This window comes from Sciurus vulgaris, assembly GCF_902686455.1.
Source record: "Sciurus vulgaris genome assembly, chromosome: 4".
NCBI classification, from domain to species: domain Eukaryota; kingdom Metazoa; phylum Chordata; class Mammalia; order Rodentia; family Sciuridae; genus Sciurus; species Sciurus vulgaris.
The window spans coordinates 47446588-47471412 of record NC_136464.1 but is presented as its reverse complement, the minus strand read 5'-3'; the positions used below and the strand labels follow the sequence as shown (position 1 = coordinate 47471412).

Below are 24825 nucleotides of genomic sequence, written 5' to 3'. Positions count from 1 at the left end.
TACTTTTCCCCTATATATAATCTGATGCTTTTCTCTCACAGCCTTCAAAATTCTATCTTTATTTAGTATATTAGTCACTTTCATTATAATGTGTCTTGATGTGGATCTGTTGTGATTTTATGCATTTGGTGTTTTGTAAGCCTCTTGTATTTGATTTTCCATTTCATTCTTCAGGCTTGGGAAATTTTCTGCTATTATTTCATTGAATAGGTTGTTCATTTCTTTGGTTTGTATCTCTGTGCCTTCCTCAATCACAATAATACTTAAATTTGGTCTTTTCATGATGTCCCATAATTCTTGGAGGTTTCATTCATGATTTCTTACCATTTTCTCTGTTTGGGTAACTTTATTTTCAAGATTAGTTTTTCTTCAATGTTTGAGGTTCTGGCCTCTATATGATCTGGTCTGTTGGTTATGCTTTCCATCGAGTTTTATATTTGGTTTATTGTTTCCTTCAACTCAAGGATTTCTATTTTTTTTTTTTTTGAGAATCTCTATTTTTTGTTGAAATGATCTTTTGCTTCCTGCAGTTGCTCTTTCCACTGCTTATTGGAGTGATCATTCATTGCCTACATTTGCTCTCTTATATCATCCTTTGCTTCATGAATCATTTTATTTATGCATAATCTGAACTCCTTTTTTGACATTTCTCCTCCCATGCTGTTAATGGCTTCTATTAATAGAATCTAGGTGTGTTTGGATCATATTATCCCTTGTTTTTTCATGTTTGTTCATATCTTCTCCTCTAGCAATGCAGCTCTTGAGTGCTGCACTTTCCCCCCTGTGGGCTTGTAGTTACCCTATAGTTTTCCAAAACCTTTCTTTACAGGGAAATCAGTATTAGGAGTGCCCAGTACAGACAACATGCAACCATAAACCAAAAAGCCCCTATGAAATCATTAACAATGTTGTCATAATGAACAGAATGAGGTCAATTATTATATTCAGTATAACAAATACATTTACAATAAGTTCTGTCCTAATGGAGGAAAAAATGCATGTGGAGTGGTATGAAATGTAACTGTTAGTGGGATAGGAAAAAGATATATAGAAGTTCTAGATCATAGGAAGTGTGAAAGTGTAATCAAAAGAAGTTTGTTGTTAGTATGAGAAAAGGGAGAAAAGATTCTTAGGAAACAGGTAAGCAAAAGAAAAAGAGAGAAAGCAAGAAAAGTAAAGAAATAAAAACAAAATTTTTCAAAAAGAAGAAAAGAAAAAATATACACTATAAAAAGTCATATATTATTTAAACCTCCCAGACTTCCATAACCTGATGCATGAGAGGTACCTGAAAATGAGCTTCCAGTCTCCAGAAGGTGTCTCAGGATGGGACACACAAAGATGGAAGCTACCACTTCCAGGATAATCCAAGATAGCCTACTCTGTCTTCTGAATGTGTTTGAAAATGTGGAGGTGCAGCTTGGAATGTGGGCATAATTGGCCAGGGGTCCTGGAGACAGGGTGCTGTTGGTTGGGAAAGGTTCCTGGAGATGGATTGTGGTTATGGGGTTTGAGGGGTTCTGGAGATGGGGCTTAGTCTGTCTGGCCAGGGGTCCTTCATGTCCTGGCTGTTGTTCCAAAATGGGGTGCAGCCACGTGTAACCAAACCTGTATCTTCTATGACAGTGAACTTCCAGGCAACAGCAGGCGAACCACTGGCAGTCTGCAGTTGGTGTGTTAGCTACCGGTGGATAATTGGCAGGTGGAACCCAGGTGGTGGGTGAATGGTAGGTGAAAGGCAGGTGATGAACAGGCAAAAAGCAGACAAATGGCAGATGATAAGTGCCAGTCAGTGAGCCATCTGCACTCAAAAGTAGTGCATATGCTGGCAAACTGCAGCTGATCACTGTGGGTGATGGGATAAACAGCAGGGGATCAATAAGCAGCAAAGATTGCCTCACCAAGAAACAGATATTCACTGCTTGAAAGGTAAGTTAACAAGCAACAAAGAACACAGTCTCCCTCTAATCCACTCTCTTGGATCTGCCTCAGTTGGTTCTTAATAGAGAATGGGGAGAAGGTCAACTTTGATGAAGTTGGCCATAAACATCTTGCAGGAAAGTTACTAGAGGACAGTCACACATGAGCCAACATTCTTAGCAAAATTGGCACAATTGATAGCAAAGGTGTTAGAGGTGAAAAGGAAGTTGCAGCTAAGCAAACTCTCAGGAAACCCACCTACACTGGATCAAGTGTTGCGAATTGCTCTGTTATTAATAAGGTCTAGTTGTATGAAGCAGACAGGATTCTACCCTTAAAAGAATCTCTGAGGACACTCTCCTCTCATATAAAAGGTATATAAAAAGAGCTATGGAAGGGGTTGTAGTTCAGTGGTAAAGTGCGTGCATAGCATGTGTGAGGCACTGGGTTCAATCCTCAGCATCACATATATATATATATACTGTGTGAATCTACACCTAAAAATTTCTTTTAAAAAATTGATGTAAGAGTTAAAAATTATCATGCCCACTTCTTTCAATCAGGAGATGATCATTGGGTTATAAAAATTAACTGTACAACTGCTAAAGCTTCTTTGGAGGGGTGTGTTCACTTGGTTTTTATCTATTCTTACTGCAGTAAAGATGGACAAGTTGGTCTCTTCAATTCATTACAGCAGGGTACAACCAGCCTCTCGTTTTTGGAAGTACATTTCTGATCCAACAGTATCAGGCAAGCTGACCATCCAAAATAAACAGGCTACACCAAAGTACAACAGCGTGCTTACTCACTCTAGAAGCTGACTAATCTATGTAAGGCAGAAATTTGTGGAATCTATTGTTCACTGGGATAAATGAACTACTCTTGTACACTTATTTAGTCTATTTACTGTCATGCTCCACCTGGAAATCTTGTTTGGTTCCAGCATCCTTAAAATACTGACCCAATTTGTCTCCTCCTGCTTAGAGGTCATGAGATTTCAAATGGTCCTCAGGAGTTATCAGCAGTTTAGATTGGAGAACATGGACAGAGGTGATGCCCTTAAAAACATTTGAAAGGGCATCAAAGGGAGAAACTGTGATGTATAAACCAGAACTGGTTGAGAAATAAAATTATAAAAATGTTATGGTAAGGAACCAATGCCTGGAGTAGAAACAGTTCCCCTCCTGTCTCTGAGTCCTTCTTCAGGAAACCTGATTGACCATGGGTCCCTACTTTTAAGATTGCAGATTTACTTCCTGTGTGAGTCTGACTACTCCCTTTTGAAAGGTAAATGCACTTGTGAAGGCCCAAAGACCAGGTGAGAGATTAAGTGAAGTCCTGTAAGAGGTACCAATTCTTCCCCTCCTCACACTCTGCTTCTGTAAACATGCTACCTCATGCAAAATGGTGGATCAGGTAGACTGGAAAGTTTGTGTCAGTAAATGGTTTATAAAGATTGTTAACAGATGTGGATAGGGGCCCAGAATTTAGAGTTTTGTTTTTCCTCTTGGCCTCCCATGGCATAAGATAATGTTTGGAGTTCTCCTCTACTCCCAGTGCTGCTTGCTGCTTCTCTACCAGTCTGTTTCCTGCAACACAGAAAAGGCAAGCTAGTGAAGGATTTTGTGTTTGACTGTTTTACGACTGGAAATTGAAAGTGTCTGGTATTCATTGAATGAAGCTGAAGTTGGAAGCAGGGAAAATGAAAGATTGACAAATCTCTCATGGGAATGGAGGAAAGATTTCATCATTCCCTCCAATATGGAAGGAATAGTTCTGAGGGCTTGTTTTGTGCCAGTTTAATGCTTGGTCTCAAAGATAAAACTAGGAAGAAGACAAATGCAGTCTGGGATCTCAGGTTGGGTACAGTGTGGTTCAGCTGAGAGGAATATCAATAATAGGGATTTTCTAGGAACAAGCTGAAGCCACAATTGGTGACAGGAAGTTAGTGTAGAAATAGGGAATTTGGTCAGAAGAAGGAAATGGAGGCCATGAAAGCCATCTGCCCCTGGAAGTTGGAGACTGCCCTGGGAGAATAAATGTCAAGAACCTGCAGAGCCCATTGATAACAAAATTTATCTGCCTTTGTCAGAGACTACAGGCAGGGAGATGCGGATTAATGCTCCCTGGGCCCTTAACTGGCTGAATCACTTTGGCCCTCCCCCTGCCCCATCTGCTTTTCACTTCTTACATCTTATCTGCAAAACTGGACCTAATCCTGTAGGCAAGAAGAAAAGAGATAAGGGGGAAAGAATCGGAGAATAAAACCTATATGAAGGACAAGATTTGCTCATCCCACAGATTCCACCTTTGGGTCCCCTTCTTCCACCCAGGAGAAGTCTGCTTTTACTTTTCTTTAATAAAGCTCAATTTGCAGTCTACATTTGCCTCAGCGTGCTTCTCTGGTGTTATACTTCAACACCTCAGGAAGCAGGACTCGTCACCAGTAAAGAGCAGTATCAGATTTGGAGGTTCCACCGAGATTGAAGCCGAGGTAATTGAGCTTCTCTCTTCATGCTCCCCAATCTGTCTGAGGTGCATCTTTCTGTCTCTTTCTTTCTGGATGGCAAAATGGGTACCTGTCGGCTATGAAAACACAGTTAGTGCAGCTCCCATTCTTGAAGATTCGGGTGAGAGTTTTCCCAGCCCAGGCCAGTTTCCAATCACCAGCTCTGTACAGACCAGGCATGTTGGACTCCATCAAAGGCATTTCCTACTTTTCTGCCCAGGCCCAGAGCGCAATTGCCCTCAGTACACAGTATCCCTAGTCCTGATGTACCCAGGATGCATGGAAGTGGAGAAAGAGTTGGAACAACTGCAGGGTTCTCTGGCCCTGGCTACTCTCAGGTGGACCCCAAAGGTTCCTTCTCCGGACTCCTCCTCCCCACCACCCTAAGGGGTATCCAGGGTGTTCGGTAGATGAATGGCACTGAGGGAAAGCGCCAATTACCTTTGCCTCTATATGGGCTGTACAGCACACCCCACACATCCACTCCCTCCTGGATGTTTCCCCTTTGCTCACCAATCAGACATTAAGCATTCAGATGGTAGGTTCAAGAGAAAAACATGGGACAATTAGTAGGTAAATGCCCAGGTTATCTTTGTTTGCATATTTAGCCTTGCGAGTTTGTTTAAAGTTTTCCTGTGCTTAAATGTGCTCAGTGTGTTCTAAGCTGCAAGGATGATGTATTTTAATTCAACCTCTCCCTTGAATCCCTCAGAGAACAGGGTATTATATGTCTAACAATCAATAGGTGCCCCCTCACCCTCTGGAGATTCCTTTAGTCTACAAAATAGGCAGAAAAATGTGCAATTTTTCTTTTGTTGTGGGTCTCTCTCTTTTTTTTTTATCTTTCAAAGGTAACACATTAACTCATTTTTTTTATTGTAAACAAATGGGATACATGTTGTTTCTCTGTACATGGAGTAAATGTATACCATTTGTGTAATCATAAATTTACATACGGTAATGTTGTTTGATTCATTCTGTTATTTTTCCCTTTTCACCCACCCCTCATTTCCCTCTATACAGTCTTCCTTCCTCCATTCTTGTCCCCCTCCCTAACCCTAACCCTAACCCTAAACCTAACACTAACCCCTCCCACCCCCCATTTTGTGTCATCATCCACTTATCAGCGAGATCATTTGTCCTTTGTTTTTTTGAGATTGGCTTATCTCACTTAGCATGATATTTTCCAATTTCATCCATTTGCCTGCAAATGCCATAATTTTATCATTATTTACGGCTGAGTAATATTCCATTGTACATTTATACCAGTTTCTTTATTCATTCATCAATTGAAGGACATCTAGGTTGGTTCCAAAATCTGGCTATTGTGAATTGAGCAGCTATGAACATTGATGTGGCTGTATCTCTGTAGTATGCTGATTTTAAGTCCTTTGTGTCTCTCTTAATTAGGAATTTATAGTGGCATGGAGAAAAGCAGTAATGCCCTTAAGTCTGAATCCTCCAAAAGTCTCTAGCACAGGGCAAACTGGGACCCTAGCACTTTGCCAAAGAAGACCAGAAATCACTTTGGCAAAGCTAAGTAGTGAGAGACAGATTTTCTGGACCAATTGAAGCTCAAACTTAGGGCGATGTCCCTAAAAATGTTCTCCAGCGTGGGCGCCCGAGGTCTATTTCTCTTTTCTTCCACTTAGATGGGAGCTTCACTCTCAACAGTATTGCCAGGTTCACCACTAGCCTGCATACTGAAAAACTGGGACAAATATGACCCACAGACACTCAAGAAAAAGCACTTCATTTTCTTCTGTCGCCAGGCCTGGCATCATACAAACTCTCTGATGGAGAAACCTGACCGCCACAGGGAAGTATAAATTTTAATACCATTTTACAGTTTGATAGATTTTGCAAAAGGGAAGGAAAATAGTGTGTTACCTTATGTTCAAATCTTCTTTACTCTAGGGGAAGACCCTAATTTATGCCAACAATGTAAAGTAGACTCAGCCCAACCACTGCCATAAGGGAAGAAAACCTTAAAGAGTCACCTACTGAGGGAAAGAAAGTTTCTGCTAATGTCCATCAGCAGGCCTCCTGTCCTCCACACCCTGGCCTTTCTCCAGCTTTCCCAATGGACAGATCAAATATAATATCTCTCCAGGAGATGCCAGGAGGAGAATTTAGACCAATTAAAGTATACAACCCTTTCTCCCTCCAAGACCTAAGACAGATAAAAACAGACCTAGGGAAATTTTCAGAAGATCCAGATAAATATATTGAGGTATTTCAAAGCCTATGCCAGGTGTTTGACCTCACCTGGAAAGATATTATCCTGTTACTTAACCAGACTTTAACCTCCAATGAGAAGGAAGCCACCCTAAAAGCAGCTGAAAAAATTTGGGAATGACCTACACCTTGCTCATGCCCCAGGAGCCCAAACTAAGTTGGGTTTAGACCCAACTATCCATCGGGAGCACAGGCAGTTCACAGAAATGATCCTGACTGGGATCCAAATGATGAACAGGATGCTTGGAAGATGAGACACTTCCAAATGTTAGTCCTTGAGGCCCTTAAGAGAATCAAACAGAAGACTATTAACTATTCCAAAGCTTCCGAAATTATACCAGGTCCCCAGGAAAGCCTGGTTATTTTCATGGAGAAACTCAGGGAGGCAATGAGAAAACACACCATCGTGGATCCTGAGTCCCCAGAGGGCCATTTACTTTTAAAGAACAAATTTATCATTCAGTTGACCCCAGACATTCGGAGGAAATTACAGAAATTGGCATATGGCCCTGATCAATCCTTAGATAATATCCTCTGACTTGCAACTTCCCTTTTTTATAATCGAGATGTAGAGGAAAAGAAGAAAAGACAGCATGGAGACAAGAAAAATGCTGAAGCACTGGTCTTAGCCCTAAGGGGAGTTAGCTTCCTGGGTGAAAAAGGAGGAAAATGGAATGTACCTCAGGCCACAAAAGGGATTTGTTTCCATTGTGGAGAGGAGGGACATTTCAAACAGTAATGTCCCCGAGCCAAATGGCCACCTCCGGAGCCCTGCCCTAAATGTCAAGGCAATCACTGGAGAAGTGACTGTCCCCAGGGGCGTAGGTACTCAAGGCCAGACTCTTCCACACAGGCCTGATGGGGCCCCAGGCCAATTCTAATGGCTTCCGCAACTCCTATCACTACTCCTGAGCCCCGGGTATGCTTCTCCATAGGGAGCCAAGTGGTCAACTTCCCCTAAGGTACTGGCGCCAGTTTTTCAGTGCTCACCTCTTATCCTGGAACTCTTTCCTCTAATACTATAATGGTGCAAGGCGTGTCTGGACAGCCTATTACCAGAAAGTTTACTCCCCCACTGAGTTGTGAGTGGGATGGGATGATGTTTTCTCATGCAAGCCTGATAGTCCCAGAATGCCCTACCCCTTTATTGGGAAGGGACTTATTTTCAAAACTTCAGACTTCCATTACAATGAATTTGGGACCACAAGGATCATTATGTTTACCTCTATTAGAATGTGATATAAATCCTCAAGTATGGGCCACTGAAGGCAAGATTGGATAGGCAAAAAGTGCAATCCCAATTAAAATAGTCTTAAAGGATCCCTCTGTTTTTCCAAGAGACAATACCCGCTACACACAGAAGCACAAAAGGGCTTATTAAAGATCATCCAAACCTCAAACAGCAGAAACTTTTAGTACCTTGTAAAAGTCCATGCAATACGCCAATTTTGGGAGTTCAAAAATCAAATGGGGAATGGTGTTTAGTCCAAGATCTCAGAAAAATTAATGAAGCAGTTTTTCCCCTCCAACCAGTAGTTCCTAATCCATATACTCTGCTATCTGAGATTCCAGCAACTGCTGCTTGGTTTACTGTGTTAGTTTTAAAAGATGCCTTCTTTTGCATACCTTTGGACTCTCAGTCTCAGTAGTTGTTTGCCTTTGAGGAACCAGACAGTGGATCTCAATTGACCTGGACAGTACTCTCCCAAGGATTTAGAGAAAGCCCCCACATATTAGGACAAACTCTGGCTAAGGACATAACAGAATTCAGAGATAAGACATCTGCAATTGTTCTCCAATATGTGGATGACATTCTTTTATGTGCCTCCACCCAGGAGGAATGTCAAAAGGCTACTACAGAACTCTTAAACTTCTTAGCCAATCAGGGTTATAAAATATCAAAAAAGAAAGCTCAATTATGTCAACAACAGGTCCAATATTTAGGATTACAACTATCTCAAGGAATCCACAAACTAGAACAGGAAAGAATAACTCCCACAGGACAATATCCTCTGCCTCAGACCATAAAGCAACTCAGAGGCTTCCTAGGAATAGCTGGATACGGCACACTTTGGATTCCTGGGTATGGGAATTAGCCAAGCCTCTTTACAGCCTTCTGAAAGAAACTTTACACCAAGGAGCAATCACCCTAATATGGGAACCAGAACATATTAAAGCCTTTAAGACATTAAAAGGGCCCTACTCCAAGCCCCTGCCCTTAGTTTACCTACTGAAGATAAATTTAACCTGTTTGTCACTGAAAGAGGAGGAAGAGCCCTAAGAGTGGTAACACAAAAGAATGGACCTATTCAACTGCCAGTAGCCTATCTCAGTAAGGTACTTGACATGGTGTCTCGGGGATGGCCCCACCATTTGTGAGTAATTACAGCTGTAGTTCTACTAGTCCCTGAGGCAATCAAAATCACCCTGGGAAGAGACCTTATTGTCTACACTTCCTATGATCTCTCAGGAATTTTAAACACGAAAGGAGGACTATGGCTTTCAGACAGTCACCTTCTAAAATATTGGGCTTTACTTCTGGAAGTACCCATAACTCAGATAAGGACTTGTTCTACTTTAAATCCAGCTACTTTCCTACCAGAAACATTAGAGGAAAGTCCTGAACATGACTGCCAACAGGTCCTAGCTATGAATTACTCAGCCCGAGAAGACCTTCAAAACCTTCCCCTGTCTAATCCAGACCTCACCATGTTCACTGATGGAAGTTCCTTTGTGGAACAAGGAGAACGCAAAGCTTGATATGCTGTGGTGACTCTACATGATACTTTAGAAGCACAATCTTTGCCTCCAGGCACAAGTGCACAATTTGCAGAATTGATAGCCCTAACAAGAGCCCTCAAACTAGGGAAACAATGGAGAATTAATATTTATACTGACTCTAAATATGCCTACCTAATCCTGTATGCACTTGCAGCAATTTGGAAAGAAAGAGGATTTCAAACAACTGGGGGAACAGCTATAAAAAACTACAAACAGATCTTAAAACTATTAGAAGCTGTCCATTTACCCAAAGAGGTAGCAGTAACCCACTGCCCTGGACATCAAAAAGGAACAGATGAAATAACAGAAGGCAATACATGAGCAGATCAGCAAGTCAAAGAAGCTGCTAAGGGGACTTTACAACAAATGACAACCTTAGCCCCTCTAATATGGACAGGACCCCCCCCAGAGATAAGACCCCAATACACCCAGGAGGAAACACAGCAGGCTTGAGCTAGAGGAGGTAACCTCTTACCTTCTGGGTGGATTCAGATGGAAAATAACCAACGTTACTTACCTGCTAATTCCCAATGGAAGATTTTACACACCCTACATCAATCTTTCCATCTTGGAGAAGAAAACACTCTCAAATTAACTCAAGAGATATTTTAAGGGAAACATATTTCAAAAACAATTAAACAAATAGTCAAATCCTATGAGATGTGCCAAAGGAATAACCCACTTAACTCTGCCAAAAAACCCCCAAGGCTACAAAGGACAGGACAATTCCCTGGAGAAGGCTGGCAACTTGATTTTACTCACATGCCAAAGAGTATTGGATTTCAATATTTATTGATTATGGTAGATACCTTTACTGGGTGGACTGAAGTCTATCCCTCCAGAACTGAACAGGCAGGAGAAGTAGTCAAGGCCTTATTACAGGAAATAATTCCTCTATTTGGGCTGCCCAGCAGCCTCCAAAGTGACAATGGAGCTGCTTTCAAGGCTGCTGTCACTCAGGGAATATCCAAAGCCCTAGGCATAAAATACCATCTCCACTGTGCATGGAGGCCCCAATACTCAGGAAAGATAGAAGAGACTAATGACATCCTAAAGAGGCATCTAAGAAAACTCACTCAAGAAACTCACTACCCATGGCCTAAAATGCTTCCTCTAGCCCTACTCAGAATCAGGAATACCCCCAAAACATTAGGGCTCAGCCCATTTGAGCTCTAATGTGGGAGGCCATTCCTAAGGAATGATATCCTTAAAGATCAGGAAACTGCAGATTTAGTGGCCCATATCACAAAGTTGGCCAAATTTCAAACTGAAACCTGTAAATATCCCATATCTGAGCCAATCACTTCTCCACCTCCATATGAGCCTGGAGATCTAGTCATGATAAAGACCATACCTTCAAATTCTCCAAACTTAGACCTATTTGGAAAGGATGTTTTCCTGTAATCTTATTTACCCCCTCTGCAGTAAAAGTGCTGGGACAAGAGAACTGGATCCTCCACTCTCGAGTTAAAGCCTGTCATCCTGAGTCAACTTCCAAAGAAACTTCCTACCAAGGAACTGAGGAACCATACTCCTGCCCTCCAATAGAAGACCTAAAATATCTCTTCTGTAGAGACAATGGTGATATGTAAACTTTTCTTCTTCTCTTTCTTATTATTGTAGACAGATCCACTGAAACTAATTCTTTTCTAAATTGGGCCCAGCAATATGCCACCAAGTTACAAAAAGATAATTGCTGGATATGTGGACTATTACCCCTTTCCAGCATCTCTGGACTACCTTGGTGGGTATTTCCTTTACAGGGAGATGACTGACAAATTTACAGTCCTTAATATTAGAACAAAAGAAAGAAAGACCCTCCTTACAAACTGCTACTCGTGCCACTGTTAGTTTATGGCCTATCAATGAATCTCTATCACTACTGGGTCATAAAAAGACTTTTACTTTAGAGCAGACCAACGTTCAGATTTCTACTGTTGTTAAGTCACATACAGGCCCATTCACTTCTAACTTTCCACCACTGCCATCAATATGTCACAGATACAAAGATGATTATTGTAAAGTACAAAGCTGCTCTCCCTGCCCTTTCCATTGCAGCCATTTCCCTGCCTCCCAACTACTGTCAGTCTGTGAACATCCTATCTAGCTATTGGTTCATCAGTCAGCTTGCAAGTATCCTTCTCCATAACTGGTCCCCTATTAGCCCGGCAGAATTCAGCTGCTTCAGGGTAGCTACCCTGCCATATTTTCTCTCCTACTCACCTACTTTCTTTCTCCTCCTCACTTTCCACTCTCTCTAGCATACGCCCTTTCTCTTTCCCTTTCTTTTCCTCTCATTTTCTCTCTTACCCTGCAGGGAGACACTCGGTTTGCTTAATAAACTCTCATGTGATTTCCTGTGTCCAGCGTGGTTTTTTGTGGGATTCCTTATAGTTATTATCAGGTTTGGGATGGAAATTTATGGCTTACACCCACCAGTTTGGGCATCTAAACCAAAAGGCCCCAATCTGTTGGGAACAACATAACTATACCTATGATATATGACCTAATAGTACTCGAGAATTAGGATGGACCCCAGAGTCACTATGTCAACAAATTGTAATTTTACAAGCCAATGATTGGTTTGGAACTAATTGGCTCTCTAGATCTGAAATTAGCTGGCCAGCACCCAATAGGACACAATGGATATGTGGAACTAACTTATGGCTCTGGCTTCCCCCAGGCTGGATATGAAGATGTATTATTGGGTACCCCTGGATGCAAGGGAGATGGACCCCAAGTGTAGAACAGCCAGCAAATCTCCCTAATCTCAAACATAGATGGGGACTATCTGTTTTTCGTTGGTATGATCATTTAGCTTCAATGTTTATCCTGGAAATTGGTTTAGAAGATGTAATGTGGCATGTGGAGACTCTAAACAGTTATACCCAAACTGCCATCCTAGATTTCTAGGGGCCATGGGAGGCTAAGATGGGATTGCAAGTTCTAGGGCAATCATGGCAGTTCATTGAGACCCTGCCTCAACAGAAAACAAAAAGTCTGGGAATATAACATAGTAGCAAACACATACCTGGGTTCAAGATCAAGAACAAAATATATAAATAAGAAAAAAAATCAAATAATGTTGATTAGTGATGTTCATAAATAAATTTCATGCAGCATTTTGGCCTAAGGAAAACTGGTTTACATATATCTTTGAGACAGATTAGAGGTGAAAGAAAGTATCAACTAATAATAGTAACCTATTTTTCTTAGCCTTTTTATGGTTGAGTGTACTAAATGCTGTGATTTGGGAGAATGAGGCAGGCAGTTACAATTTAGGTGGAGAAAAAAAATTCAGTGATTGGACAATTGATATCAAATCATCTCAACAAATCTCAATGTCCTCAAAGCCAATTTGCTGGGTCATCACTTTGCCAAATTCACCCAATTTGTGGGATGTGGTGTTGACCCTTGAATAGGAAAGTTAAACAGACTTATAAAGCATGGTCATTTTTAGTCATGGAGAAAAAAACTGTTAGGTATTTTTTTGGGATTGAGTATTGAAACCAGGGTGTCTTTGCCACTGAGCCACCACCCCAGTACTTTTTATTTAATTTTTAAAGTTTTAACTCAGGGTCTTGCTGAGTTGTTGAGGGTCTCACTAAATTGTCAGACTGACATTGAACTTGGCATTCTACTAATTTGACCATCTGAGTAGTTCTGGTTACAGGTGTGCACCACAATGCCAAGCAGGGGACCTGTATTTTCAACAGTTCTCCTGAATGTTGATGTTTTTGAGACTGCACTGTGCTGTCCCCGGCTCTATCACATGGCTCCATGTACAGCACCTGGTGTGTGCTGTGCTTTACCATTATGGGCATTTGTAACAAGGGTGGAAGACTCAGAAATATGTTCTAAAGCCAAACTTCATACAAAGTATGTGAACTAGGGAAAAAAAAAACATACAAAAGAACTTGGTCAATATATTTGATAACTCAGGAAAGGTAACAATGGGATTGTGCCACTTGGAGCTGATTGGTTGGTATAAATAATGCAGTGAACTCTGAGGAGAACCTGACTGGAATTGAGGACAGACTAAAAGGAGACAGAGAGGGGTGTGTCCAGATAGTGTTTGGAAGCAGCGTGATAGAGGAGGGGCAGGAAAGGTCAGGACCACCTCTGAATTCAGGCTACTGAGAAAGAAATGAAGCAAAGCTGATGGGAACTTTCAATTGTTGGGGAAAATGCAAAATTCAGAGAAATCAACCTAAGGCTAACCTTTTTTTTGATAGAACAACTCAGCAAAATAAAATTCTAGTATTATTGTACAACATGGTTTCACATCAGTGGTCCAAAAAATATTTAAAAAACAACTTTATAGACAATAAAAAAAAAAATCAAAAGAAACCTTTTATGTTTGAGTTTTAAGAACATTTACAAAGGATCTACTTATAGTCCAGCAAAGTAAATAGACACAAAAGTTACTGGAATGTTGGGAATAAAAGACCCCCAAACCCTTTGTTCCTGAGGAGAGATCCAGGGGCCATTATCCCTATGTAACATCCCCAGGCATTAATTTTAATTTTAATTTTGTATTTTGAGACAGGTTCTAGCTAAATTGCTAGGTAGAATTTGGATGTCCTGATATACCACTTCTGTTGCTACTGGTTTGGGCCAGTGCAGCCAGTGTTTTTATTTGTTTCTTTAACCATTTCTTCTTTCTTCTTGGAGATTATAGTGAATATGGTCACACCACAATAAAAACAGAACTATCTGAAAACTGGTTTGAATATCTGTGATCATTAAAAATGCCTGACCCCTATGGAAAGGTACAAAATATAAAATGTAAATAAAAATGCAAATTTTCCTTTTTCAAGTACTTTGAAGAAATAAAAAAATGGAGGCCCCTTCGGTCTTGCAAATTCACATTGTGGTTTTGGTTGAGTGTTGGGAGAGCACATGTCATCTACCAGTGGTTCTGACCCACTTCCCTTCCTGCCTTTGATTTTAGTTCTCATGATGTTAGTTTATAGTCTTGAATCATAGGAACAGACAGTTAAGATTGATGTACTGATTTATTGTTAATGCCCTGCAAACCTATGGTTGGGTTGTTCTCTCATTAGTCACTTTAGGGGGATTGTATGAGACAATCAGCAGGTCAGTAATAAAGACTCTCAAATTTGGACTTCTCAGTGGTCACCAGTCTGTACTTAGTTGCACCTCACAGTCTGTTCTTTGTTGCACCCCACAAGAATGACCTCCCTGAATATATCTGCCCATTAAGTTTGTGTGTGTGTTTACTTCATTTTTCATTGTAGAGACACCATCTATCCTGGAATCAAGTTAGAAAACTAGATTGCTTCTGCTTTTTATTTTAACTTATCTCATTAACCTGTTGAAATGTTATTTTTATTTTGTATGTTTTGTTATGTTTTATTTTTTATGTTTATGATATGGGTCTTGAGAGTTTCCCAAAGGCCCTTGTGTTCAAGCCTTGGCCCCAGTGTGGTGCAAGTGGGAAGGGATGAAACTTTCAGAGGTGGGGCATAGAGGAAAGTTTTTGGTCATGTGGAGGTATGCCCTCAAAGGTGAGTGGTTATGCTTCAACACATGCTCTCACCTTGACGTGCTGCCTCTCTGCAGCCCCAAAAGAAATGGGGTCAACTGACTGTGGAGTGAAACCTCCAAAATTGTAAGACAAAATACCTCTTTCTCAAAATAAGCATAATTGGTGAATCCTTAGCCACACTATTAAAGAGCAGGAGAGAGAAAACTCAAATTACTAAAATTCATGATGAAAAAGGAAATATCACGACCAATAATATTGCAATACAAAACATAATTATAAGCTATTTTGATGATTTTTACTCCAAAAAAAAAAAGAAAATATTGAAGACATCAACAAATTTCCAGAGAAATATGATCCACTGAAACTGGTAGTGAAGGACATATACTATTTAAACAGATCACTTTCAAGCAATGAAACAGTCTACCAACCAAAAAAAGACCAGGTCCAGACAGATTTTCAGCCAAGATCTACAGGACTTTCCAAGAAGAACTAAACTCAATACTCCTCAAAGTATTACATGAATTGAAAAAGAGGGAATGCTTCCAAACTCATTCTATGAAGCCAGTATCACCCTAATACCAAAACCAGAAAAAGACATATCAAGGAAAGAAAACTTCAGAATATCCCTGATGAATATAGATACAAAAATTCTTAACAAAATTCTGGCATAGTGCATACAAAAACATGTTAAAAGAGTGCACTATGATCAACTGGGGTTCATCCCAGGGATTCAATGTTGGTTTGACATCTGGAAATCCATAAATATAATTCATTACATCGATAGACTTAAAGTTAAGAATCATATGGTCATTTCAATAGATGAAGAAAAAGCATTTGATAAAATATACAGCACCCTTTCGTGCTCTAAACACTATTAAGAAAAAGGACAGTAGAAACATATCTCAACATTGTAAAGGCTACATATGCAAAGCTCAAGGCCAACATCATTCTAAATGGAGACAAATGAAGGCATTCCCTCTAAAAATGGGAACAAGACAGGGATTCCCTCTTTCATCATTTCTACTCAACATAGTCCTTGAAAATCTAGCCAGAGCAGAGAGACCAAAGAAATTGAAGGGCTATGAATACAACTCAAACTATCACTATTTGTTGACAACATGGTCTATATTTAGAGAATCCAAAAATTCCCACCAGAAAACTTCTAGAATGAATAAATGAATTCAGCAAATTAGCCAGATATAAAATTAACACATAAATCTAATACATTTCTATTTAGAAGTGATGAATGCTCTGAAGCAGAAATTAGGAAAACTACCCAATTCACAATAACCTCAAAAAAAAAAAAAAAAAAGAAAAAGAAAAGAAAAGAAAAAAAACCTTGGGAACCAATCTAACAAAAGAGGTAAAAGACCTCTCCAATGATAACTACAAAACACTAAAGAAAGAAATTAAAGAAAACATTAGAAGATGAAAAGATTTCCCATGTTCTTGGATAGGCAGAATTAATTTTCTCAATATGGCCATACTACCAAAAGCACTATACAGATTCAATGCAAATCCAATTAACAAGCTCAATGATGTAACTCATAGAAATAGAGAAAGCAATCATGAAATTCCTTTGAAAGGACAAGACAACACATAATAGCCAAAGCAATCTTTAGCAGGAAGCAGGAAGCAGGAGGTATCACAATACCAGACATTAAACAATACTATAGAGCAATAGTAACAAAAACAGCATGGTGTTAGCACCAAAGTAGACAGGTAGACCAAGGGTACAGAAAAGAGGACACAGAGACAAACCCACATAAATACAGTTATCCCATACTAGTGCACCATGATCAAATGGGGTTCATCCCATATGCCAAAAATATACAATGGAGAAAAGACAGCCTCTTCAACAAATGGCACTGGAAAAACTGGAAATCCATATGCAGCAAAATGAAATCAAACTCCTCTCACCCTGCACAAAACTCAATTCAAAATGAATCAAGGACCTAGGAATTACACCAGAGAACTGGTGCCTAATAGAAGAAAAACTAGACCCAAATCTTCATCAAGTTGGCTTAGGACATGACTTCCTTAAAATGACAGCTAAAGCACAAGAAATTAAGTCAAGAATCAATAATTTTTTTTCAAACTATAAACCTTTTTCTCAGCAAAGGAAACAATCAATAATGTGAAGAGAGAGCCTACAAAGTGGGAGAACATCTCTACCACATGCACTTCAGAAAGAGAACTAATCTCCACAATTTATCAAGAACTTAAAAATGCAACACCAGAAGTACAAATAACCCAAACAATAAATAGGCTAAGGAACTGAAGAGACACTTGAAGGAAGAAGATACACAAGTCATCAACAAATATATTTTTTAAAATGTTCAGACTTCTGCCTTCCTCCTTCCGATCTGGTGAATTTAGCCCTCTCAGAAGTATACTGTGGAACAAAGAAGGCAAGCCACCAAGGGTCATCTGAAATTGTGCTTGGCTTACTGATAATCCTGGACCAAATTAGAAATCACTACTTGAGCATAAGCCTATCCCCCAGTTTTCCTAAGACTGCTACAAAGATGTTTGACATAAAGGCTTGGGCTGAGTATATTGTGGAATGGGATGCAAAAGACCTATATGGCTTCCTTACAACAGTTATTTTGGCCCTTACTCCACTGTTCCTAGCAAGTGCTGTACTGTCCTGGAAATTGGCCAAGATGATTGAAGCCAGGGAGAAGGAGCAAAAGAAGAAACAAAAACATCAAGAAAATATTGCAAAAGCTAAACGACTGAAAAAGGACTGAAGGAATGAATACGCTCTGCAACCAGAGAAAAATCATTTGGAAATTATTCAGCTTTGGAAGGACTCACTAAGGTTTCTTTGAATTTCATGATAGTATTATTTAGTAAATGAAATCTGACCATATAGAACAATCATGTTAGTTTTGACCTCAGTACTGTAGTTAAGGCTTGGGTGTAGAAGTTTGTTGGTATTTACTGGCCATTATTATAAATAAGCATTTATTACACAGGTTGAGTATCCCTAATCAGAAAATCCCAAACCCCAGATGCTCCAAAGTCCAAAACATTTTGTGCACAAACATCATCCACAAGTGGAAAATTCCACACCTGACTTCTTGAAGGGTTTCAGTCAAAACACAAGTACACTAAAAAATACCATATAAAAATATCATATAAAATTACCTTCAAGTTATACAAAACAGATGAATTTTTGTGTTTAGACTTAGGGTCTATCCTCAAGATATCTCATGTATATGCAAATATTCAAAAATCTGAAAAAAAACAAACACTTCTAGTCCTAAGCATTTCAGATACGGGATACCCAACCTGCAAATTCTTAAAAACATAAGTGACTTAAGTCATTTGCCATTGTAGCTTTTGTACTGAAATGAAAACATCCTATGGAGAAAAATGAGTTTAGATTATGAACTTTATTCAAATAGTGGCTTAAAATGGGATCCTGTTCTGGACAAAGGATGTTAAGAATATAAAAGAATTATCCTCTCTAGGTGAAAAGTTTGCTTTGGCTTAAAGGAGATACAGTATATTAATCATATCTTTTATCATTATTGCTTATTCCTTGGAATGTAATTGTTTTTGGATTTCTCAAAGTAAAGTAGTATTAATCAGTGAGTACATAGGTCTTTTTTCTTCATTTTTTTCTGATTTTAGCCTTTGAGACACTGGCAATTATCAAGACATTCTCATTTTTAAAACCTAATTTTATAAAGAATTCTCTTGTGAATATTAATTTCTGGTTTTAACAGTTTTTGTATGTCTGAACACTGCCATTTTCTTGAGATGAGTTGTTGTTAACACTGATTTAAAACTTGCAGTAAAAATGCCAAATCCTGTAATATCGTGGAACCTGTTTATTTTTATTTTGTGTTAATTAGAAAACTGAAGTAGATAAAAAGTTTTGTCAGATAATTCGTTGATTATATAGATGGCATGTTTGGTTTTATTCCATTCTTTAATAACTCCTAGGGAGTGATGTCCTATACTTCTTGATCCAACAAGTTTGAGGCAAAAACTAAAATTTGATATTTCTTTTACAAAGTTAGTTTATCAGCTGTTATAAGTTCTTAAATAGTAAAGAAAGGCTTAAAATTTGGGAAGATTTTGTTGGGCATAATAATAATTGCACAAATAGGATAAATCATATTCAAAATGAGAGTAGTATAGTTGGAAGTACAGAGTTAAAGGATCTTTCAGTTAAGTAGTATAACTGGAACTTGTGAATTTTAAACATGGCTTTTCTAAATGCATGGTCCAGTAATCTTATTCACTGTATTTAATAGCTTATTAATGTTTCTGCACCTCTGAGAATGAATTTTAGGTTATATAATTGTCCAACAGCTCTAATTTAAAAATGAAACCAGATACTGAAATAAATTAGATACTTTTATAAGAAAAAAATGTTCAACACCTCTTTTAATTAGAGAAATGCAAATCAAAACTACCCTAAGATTTCATCTCACTCCAATCACAATGAATATTAACAAGAATACAAGTAACAATAGGTGTTGTCAAGGATATGGAAAAAAAGGTACACTCACACATTGCTGTAGGGATTGCAAATTGGTGCAGTTACTCTGGAAAGCAGTAAGGAGATTGCTCAGAAAACTTGAAAGAAACCCACCATTTGACCCAGGTATCTCACTCCTTGGTTTATACTCAAAGGACTTAAAATCAGCATACTACAATCACATCAATGTTTATAGTATCTCAATTCACAATAGCAAGATTGTGGAACCAATCTAGATGTTGTTAAATAGATGAATGGATAAAGAATCTGTGGCATATATGCACAGTGGATTATTAGCCATAAAGAGGAATAAAATGGTAGCTTTTCCAGGTAAACAGGTGGAGTTGGAGAATATCATACTAAGTGAAATAAGCTAATCCCCGAAAACCAGAGGCCAAATTTTTTCTCTGATAAGTGGACATGATATATAAGCGGGGAAGGAAGGATGTACGGGAATAATGGAGGAACATTGGATTGTGTAGCGGGAAATGTTTAGGGACTAGGGGGTAAGAGACAGAAAGATGGTGAAAGGAGACAAACATCATTACCCTCTGTACACGTATGATTACATTAATGGTGTGACTCTACAACCAGGGAAATGAAAAGTTGTACTTCATATGTGTACAATGAATCAAAATGCATTCTGCTGTCATGTATAACATAACAGAACAATTAAAAAAAAAAAGTAGGCAGAATTGTATGTCATAATGAGGAAAATTTACCACCTATTTGGGACATTTTTTCTTTTTCTTTTTAATTTACAAATAACTAATGTGTTGCATTGATGTACTCTAATATTTGCAATTCATTTATTACCATGCACTATTCAGACAAAAATTAAGAATCTACAAATTTCCTTTGTATGTTAACACTCTATCATAGAACTGAGTGAGACCTTGAAAGTATTTCTCAACTTTCCAGAAATACATTTATTATAATTGCATCTTATATCCTTCAGCTGAAGTAAAATTTCTGTGAAACTTAGAATAAAAAGCATTTCCTAAATGCAATATTCCAAGTGGTTTGTCTTTCTCAAAAACAAAGAGGTAGGACCCATGATCCATACCACATCAATAATCATGGGAAGACATTTGCTCAGGTGCTTACATGATATACAGAAAATGATTTCAAGGCATTTAAATAAAGTGTCTGGGAAACCATTGACGTGTCTTTGGTCTCTTTTTGATTCCTGGGAACCATGATGTGAATATTTTTCTACCACATGCTCCCCACCATCATTTTCAGCTTAAACACAGGCCCAAAGACATGAGGCCAAGTGATCATGGACTGAAACCCCTGGAACTCTTTTGAAGTGGCTTAACTCAGGTATTTTGTCACAGCAATGGGAAGCTAACACTGAGTTTCCATTCATGTGGGAAAATGTTGAGACAATTAAATTGTTTCTATACCTCACTTCCATTTTCTATAAATGCTACCACATTGTGTTGTCAGCCACAATTCTTAGAACCTGTTCTGATTCTGAGGGCTACCTACTATGCAAATCATTTTGTTTCTCACTTAAATAAACAGGGTTCAAATTAATCTTGTCTAAGATTTTTCCTTTTAAAGAACCAAAACCTCAGTTGTTCTTCAGAAAAGAAAGCTCATGACCCTGAATAAAGGGAGGTGTCTTCCCAGCTATTCATATTTATTTTAGGAAAAATGGAATGTCACTGTTTTTACCAAATCACTAGTTGAGTATTTTCTTGATGAGGAAGAGGAGAGCAGGAACTCATAATGCACAAGGTGATATTATGAACTACAAGGCTCCTGGGCACACACAAAGAGAGTAGGATCAACCTCTGCTCATTGAGGTTTCACTAAATCCCAGTCATAGCACTGTGCAGCACCTAGATCTGTTCTGCACATACATCTTTCAGAACAACCAATCATTTTTTTTAACTAAATGTAAAAATGTGTTTATTCACAATCCTTGTGAAGTTACCATTCCTTCAGAAAAAATTTTATGAACAAAAAGCCAAGAAAAATTACAATAGTAGCTTATGCCAAACCAAAAATATACATCTGATGTATATGATCTTTAAAAAGCATTAATACAGGCAATGTGAATATAGAGTACCTTAAAATATTTCCATAGATACAACTCAAATTATATTGACAGATATAAATAAAAGCATTTCCTAATGTATTATATTTACATATTAAACTGTCATAATCATTTCTATGAGATTAACAAAAGAACAAAAAACTACAGATTCATTACCTAGCAGTTCAAATATTGAAAGGGCCACATGATTTTTTTTAAGTACAGCAGGAAATTTAAGTTACTATTTATATGTGGACCTTCCTATATTTTTGAGAACCTGCACTGTCACTGTTGTAAGAAAAAGAAAAGAAAAACACAATAAGGAGGAAAAAAGAAACAACCTTGTTTGCTTGTAAAATCACACTCAATCCTCATCAAAATCAAGGAAAGCAATTAGGGAATGTTTTATATCCCTGGCCTTTGATATTGATACATAAATTTTGATGAGAAGGGAAGTTAACTGTCTATTGCAACATGCAGTTATATATATTTATACTGAAATACTTAGTTCCATCCCATCTAAGTTCCTCGTACTACAAGGCAAAGGAAAGTATAATATAATCAATGGAACCTTTCATACCAGAAAGGATTTTATTTACTTTGAAATACCCGAATTACCCTTTTTATGTTTTCTTTTCTTAAGTCATTCAGAGAACATGTTCTATGTAAAATCTAAGATTATTCATTGGAAATATAGAATTAAAAGAAAATAATGACACCTAAAAACTTAATATATCAATTTAAAGCCAATATAGTTGCATGTAAAAGGAAGTGAAAAACGTAAATGTTTACATATTTCCTTAAATATAATTTTTATTACCAACTTAAATGTCCAAACTCTAAAGTTTATTTTTATCATATTATCTTTTGTTCAGATTGAATCAACATCATCATACTAGGTTATACAATAAACATAGAAAGAAACTGATACTTCAGCATCTCATAGGGTCATCTATGCAAATTAATTGTGCTTAATATTAGTTAATAAAATCCAAAGAAACCATAGAGGTAAATAATGCTGGAAAAGGGATACTATTCTAAATCTGACAATCCCTGCTCATGCTCCCTTCACATCTGCTGAGAATTAACAAAAAATACTTTTAATAGTTTCACAGTTAGATAATGGAAAGGGCTTAGCAAAGCATTTGAAGTAAAAGTAATGGACTTTTATAAATATGTAAATCTATAAGAGTAAACAGGAATGCTATAAAGAGTTAAACTAAATATAATTGATAACATGACAAAACCATTAAATTGGTCTCGAAAAGCAGAAGGCAGATGATAAAATTGCACTTAATTCTGAAGCAATTCAGATCTATCATTTCTACTCCTTTCTAACAAAATAATCATTTACAACGTGGTTTCTATCCTCCCCCTTATGAAAAAAGCTGAATGCAGCCATTTATACTTTCTAGTTCGTTTTAACATTTGGTCATAACTGATACACAGTTTACACTATTTCACCCTATCGAATCTGTTGACCTGTATCAGACTGCTTCGTGCCAGAATCAGACGGTTCTAATACAGGATTTACAAATCCAGAATACTCGGAATTGCCACTATCATCCATTTCGGCACTGACAAAATCATTCTCCCACGCCAGTCCGTTGGAGTCATCAGAGGCTGACGTGCGGTTACTTCCAGTCTTCTTGCTGCTACACTTAAGTGCCGCCCGGAGAATGTCTTCCTGTTCTGGCACGCTCTCTCATTGGAAGCACTCTATTCATGCCTTCTTCATCCTCCCACTCTAGATCTAAGGATGTGCTGTCATCATTTCCACTCGTTGATTTATATTTTGGTCATTCAGTCACAACTGCTTTCTGTATTTGGTGCCAATACCGTGGCATCTGATGAGAGTCTGCTGCTTCGATAACTTCATACTGTGACTTTACATTTCTCATACAAGATTCAAAGTCATCTTCTGGTCCTGAACTTTGATGGCCTCCATTGCCGGAAGGATGATATCGCTGCACAACTCTCAGCCTTTCTTGCTCCAAGAGCTTTCGCTGCTTTGCTGCCCTGGCTGCTTCACGCCGTGCAGCGTATAAAGCTTCTTCTTCTAGTCTTAACTTCTCTTCTTGTAAGGCTAACTCTTTTTGGATTTTCTTATCAAGATCTTTCTGTTTTTCAGCAATAGAATCATAATGTCGCTCTCGTAGGTCGACAATTTCCTCCTCCGTAAGAGGCTAAGACTGCTTCCTGGGCTCTCTCGTTCATCACTTTCTACTAGATTCTCAAACTCTATAGTTACCTGCTCACCTCTGGGGCATGTTCTAAAATACTTGGATCCTCTGCCGCCTCCTACTCGTTGCAGTCGCCCCGCTTCCTTGAGGAGCAGCCCGAAGCACTGCGTCCAGCAGCAGTTTCCCATCTCATGCCTCCCAGGCGCCGCTGCTGCTCCTCCTCCTCCAGCTCAAAGCCGAAACCCAGGCCCAGCAGCTGCATCCGCGCGCAGCAGGAGCCAAAGGAGGGTTAAGGAACCTAGGGCGGGTTGGCCAGAGCGCGGCAGCATGAGGGTCTGGGGCAACAGCAGGGACAAGGCTCTCGAACAAAGGCAGCGGTTAGTCCAGAGACCTCCAGACCGCTACCGCGCGGGAGAAGAGCGCGGGGCTACGGGATTTCGACTCCCTGGCCGGCCGCATGGCCTTGTCGCCTGGGCCGCCGGCCCAGAACCCCAATCATTTTCAACAAAGCTTTCACAGCAGATTGCACTGTCAGTCTCAGGGAGGGAACAATTCCATGGTGGGCTCAATCACAATGGAGGTGAGGCATCGTAGAACACTCCAAAAGTTTCTTTCTTCAGTGTTTTGTAGTTTTCATTGTAGAGATCTTTTACCTCTTTGGTTAGATTGATTCCCAAATATTTTATTTTCTTGAGGCTATTGCAAATGGAGTTGTTTTCCTCATTTCCCTTTCAGCTGTTTCGTCGCTTGCGTATAAAAATGCTTTAGATTTTATAGCCTGCTATTTTGCTGAATTTATTAATGAGGTATAGAAGATTTCTGGTGGAGGTTTTTGGATCCTCTAAATACAGAATAATGTGTGACAGCTTAAGTTCCTCTTTTCCTGTTCATATCCATTAATTTCTTTAGTCTGTCTAATTGTTCTGGCTAGAGTTTCGAGGACAATATTGAATAGAAGTGGTGAAAGAGGACGTCCCTGTATTGTTCCCATTTTTAAAGGGAATGGTTTCAGTTTTTCTCCATTTAGAATGATGTTGGCCATGGGCTTAGCATAAATAGCCTTTACAATGTTCAGGTATGTTCCTACTATCCCTATTTTTTCTAGTGTTTTGAGCACGAAGAAGTGTTTTATTTTGT

At 38.8% G+C, this 24825-nt stretch overlaps 1 protein-coding gene and 2 pseudogenes across 3 annotated transcripts in view; 2 read left to right on the top strand and 1 right to left on the bottom strand.

The window, feature by feature from the left end:
* Positions 1 to 24825, top strand: part of LOC306658790 (ubiquitin carboxyl-terminal hydrolase 12-like) — a 164863-nt pseudogene that overhangs the window by 87830 nt on the left and 52208 nt on the right. The gene's annotated exons all lie outside the window — the stretch shown is intronic.
* LOC306658800 (small integral membrane protein 15-like) lies at positions 17370 to 18632 on the top strand. Its single transcript, XM_079136107.1, has one exon. The coding sequence runs from the start codon at positions 17489 to 17491 to the stop codon at positions 17711 to 17713; it is 225 nt and encodes a 74-aa protein (XP_078992233.1). The 5' UTR covers positions 17370 to 17488; the 3' UTR covers positions 17714 to 18632.
* On the bottom strand, positions 22971 to 23876 carry LOC306658792 (AP-1 complex-associated regulatory protein-like; annotated as a pseudogene). The gene has a single exon. The product of its transcript is annotated as an AP-1 complex-associated regulatory protein-like (transcript).

Bases quoted from the DNA above. Each gene is read 5' to 3' on its own strand.
- LOC306658800 (XM_079136107.1), top strand. From the start codon at position 17,489: ATGTTTGACATAAAGGCTTGGGCTGAGTATATTGTGGAATGGGATGCA.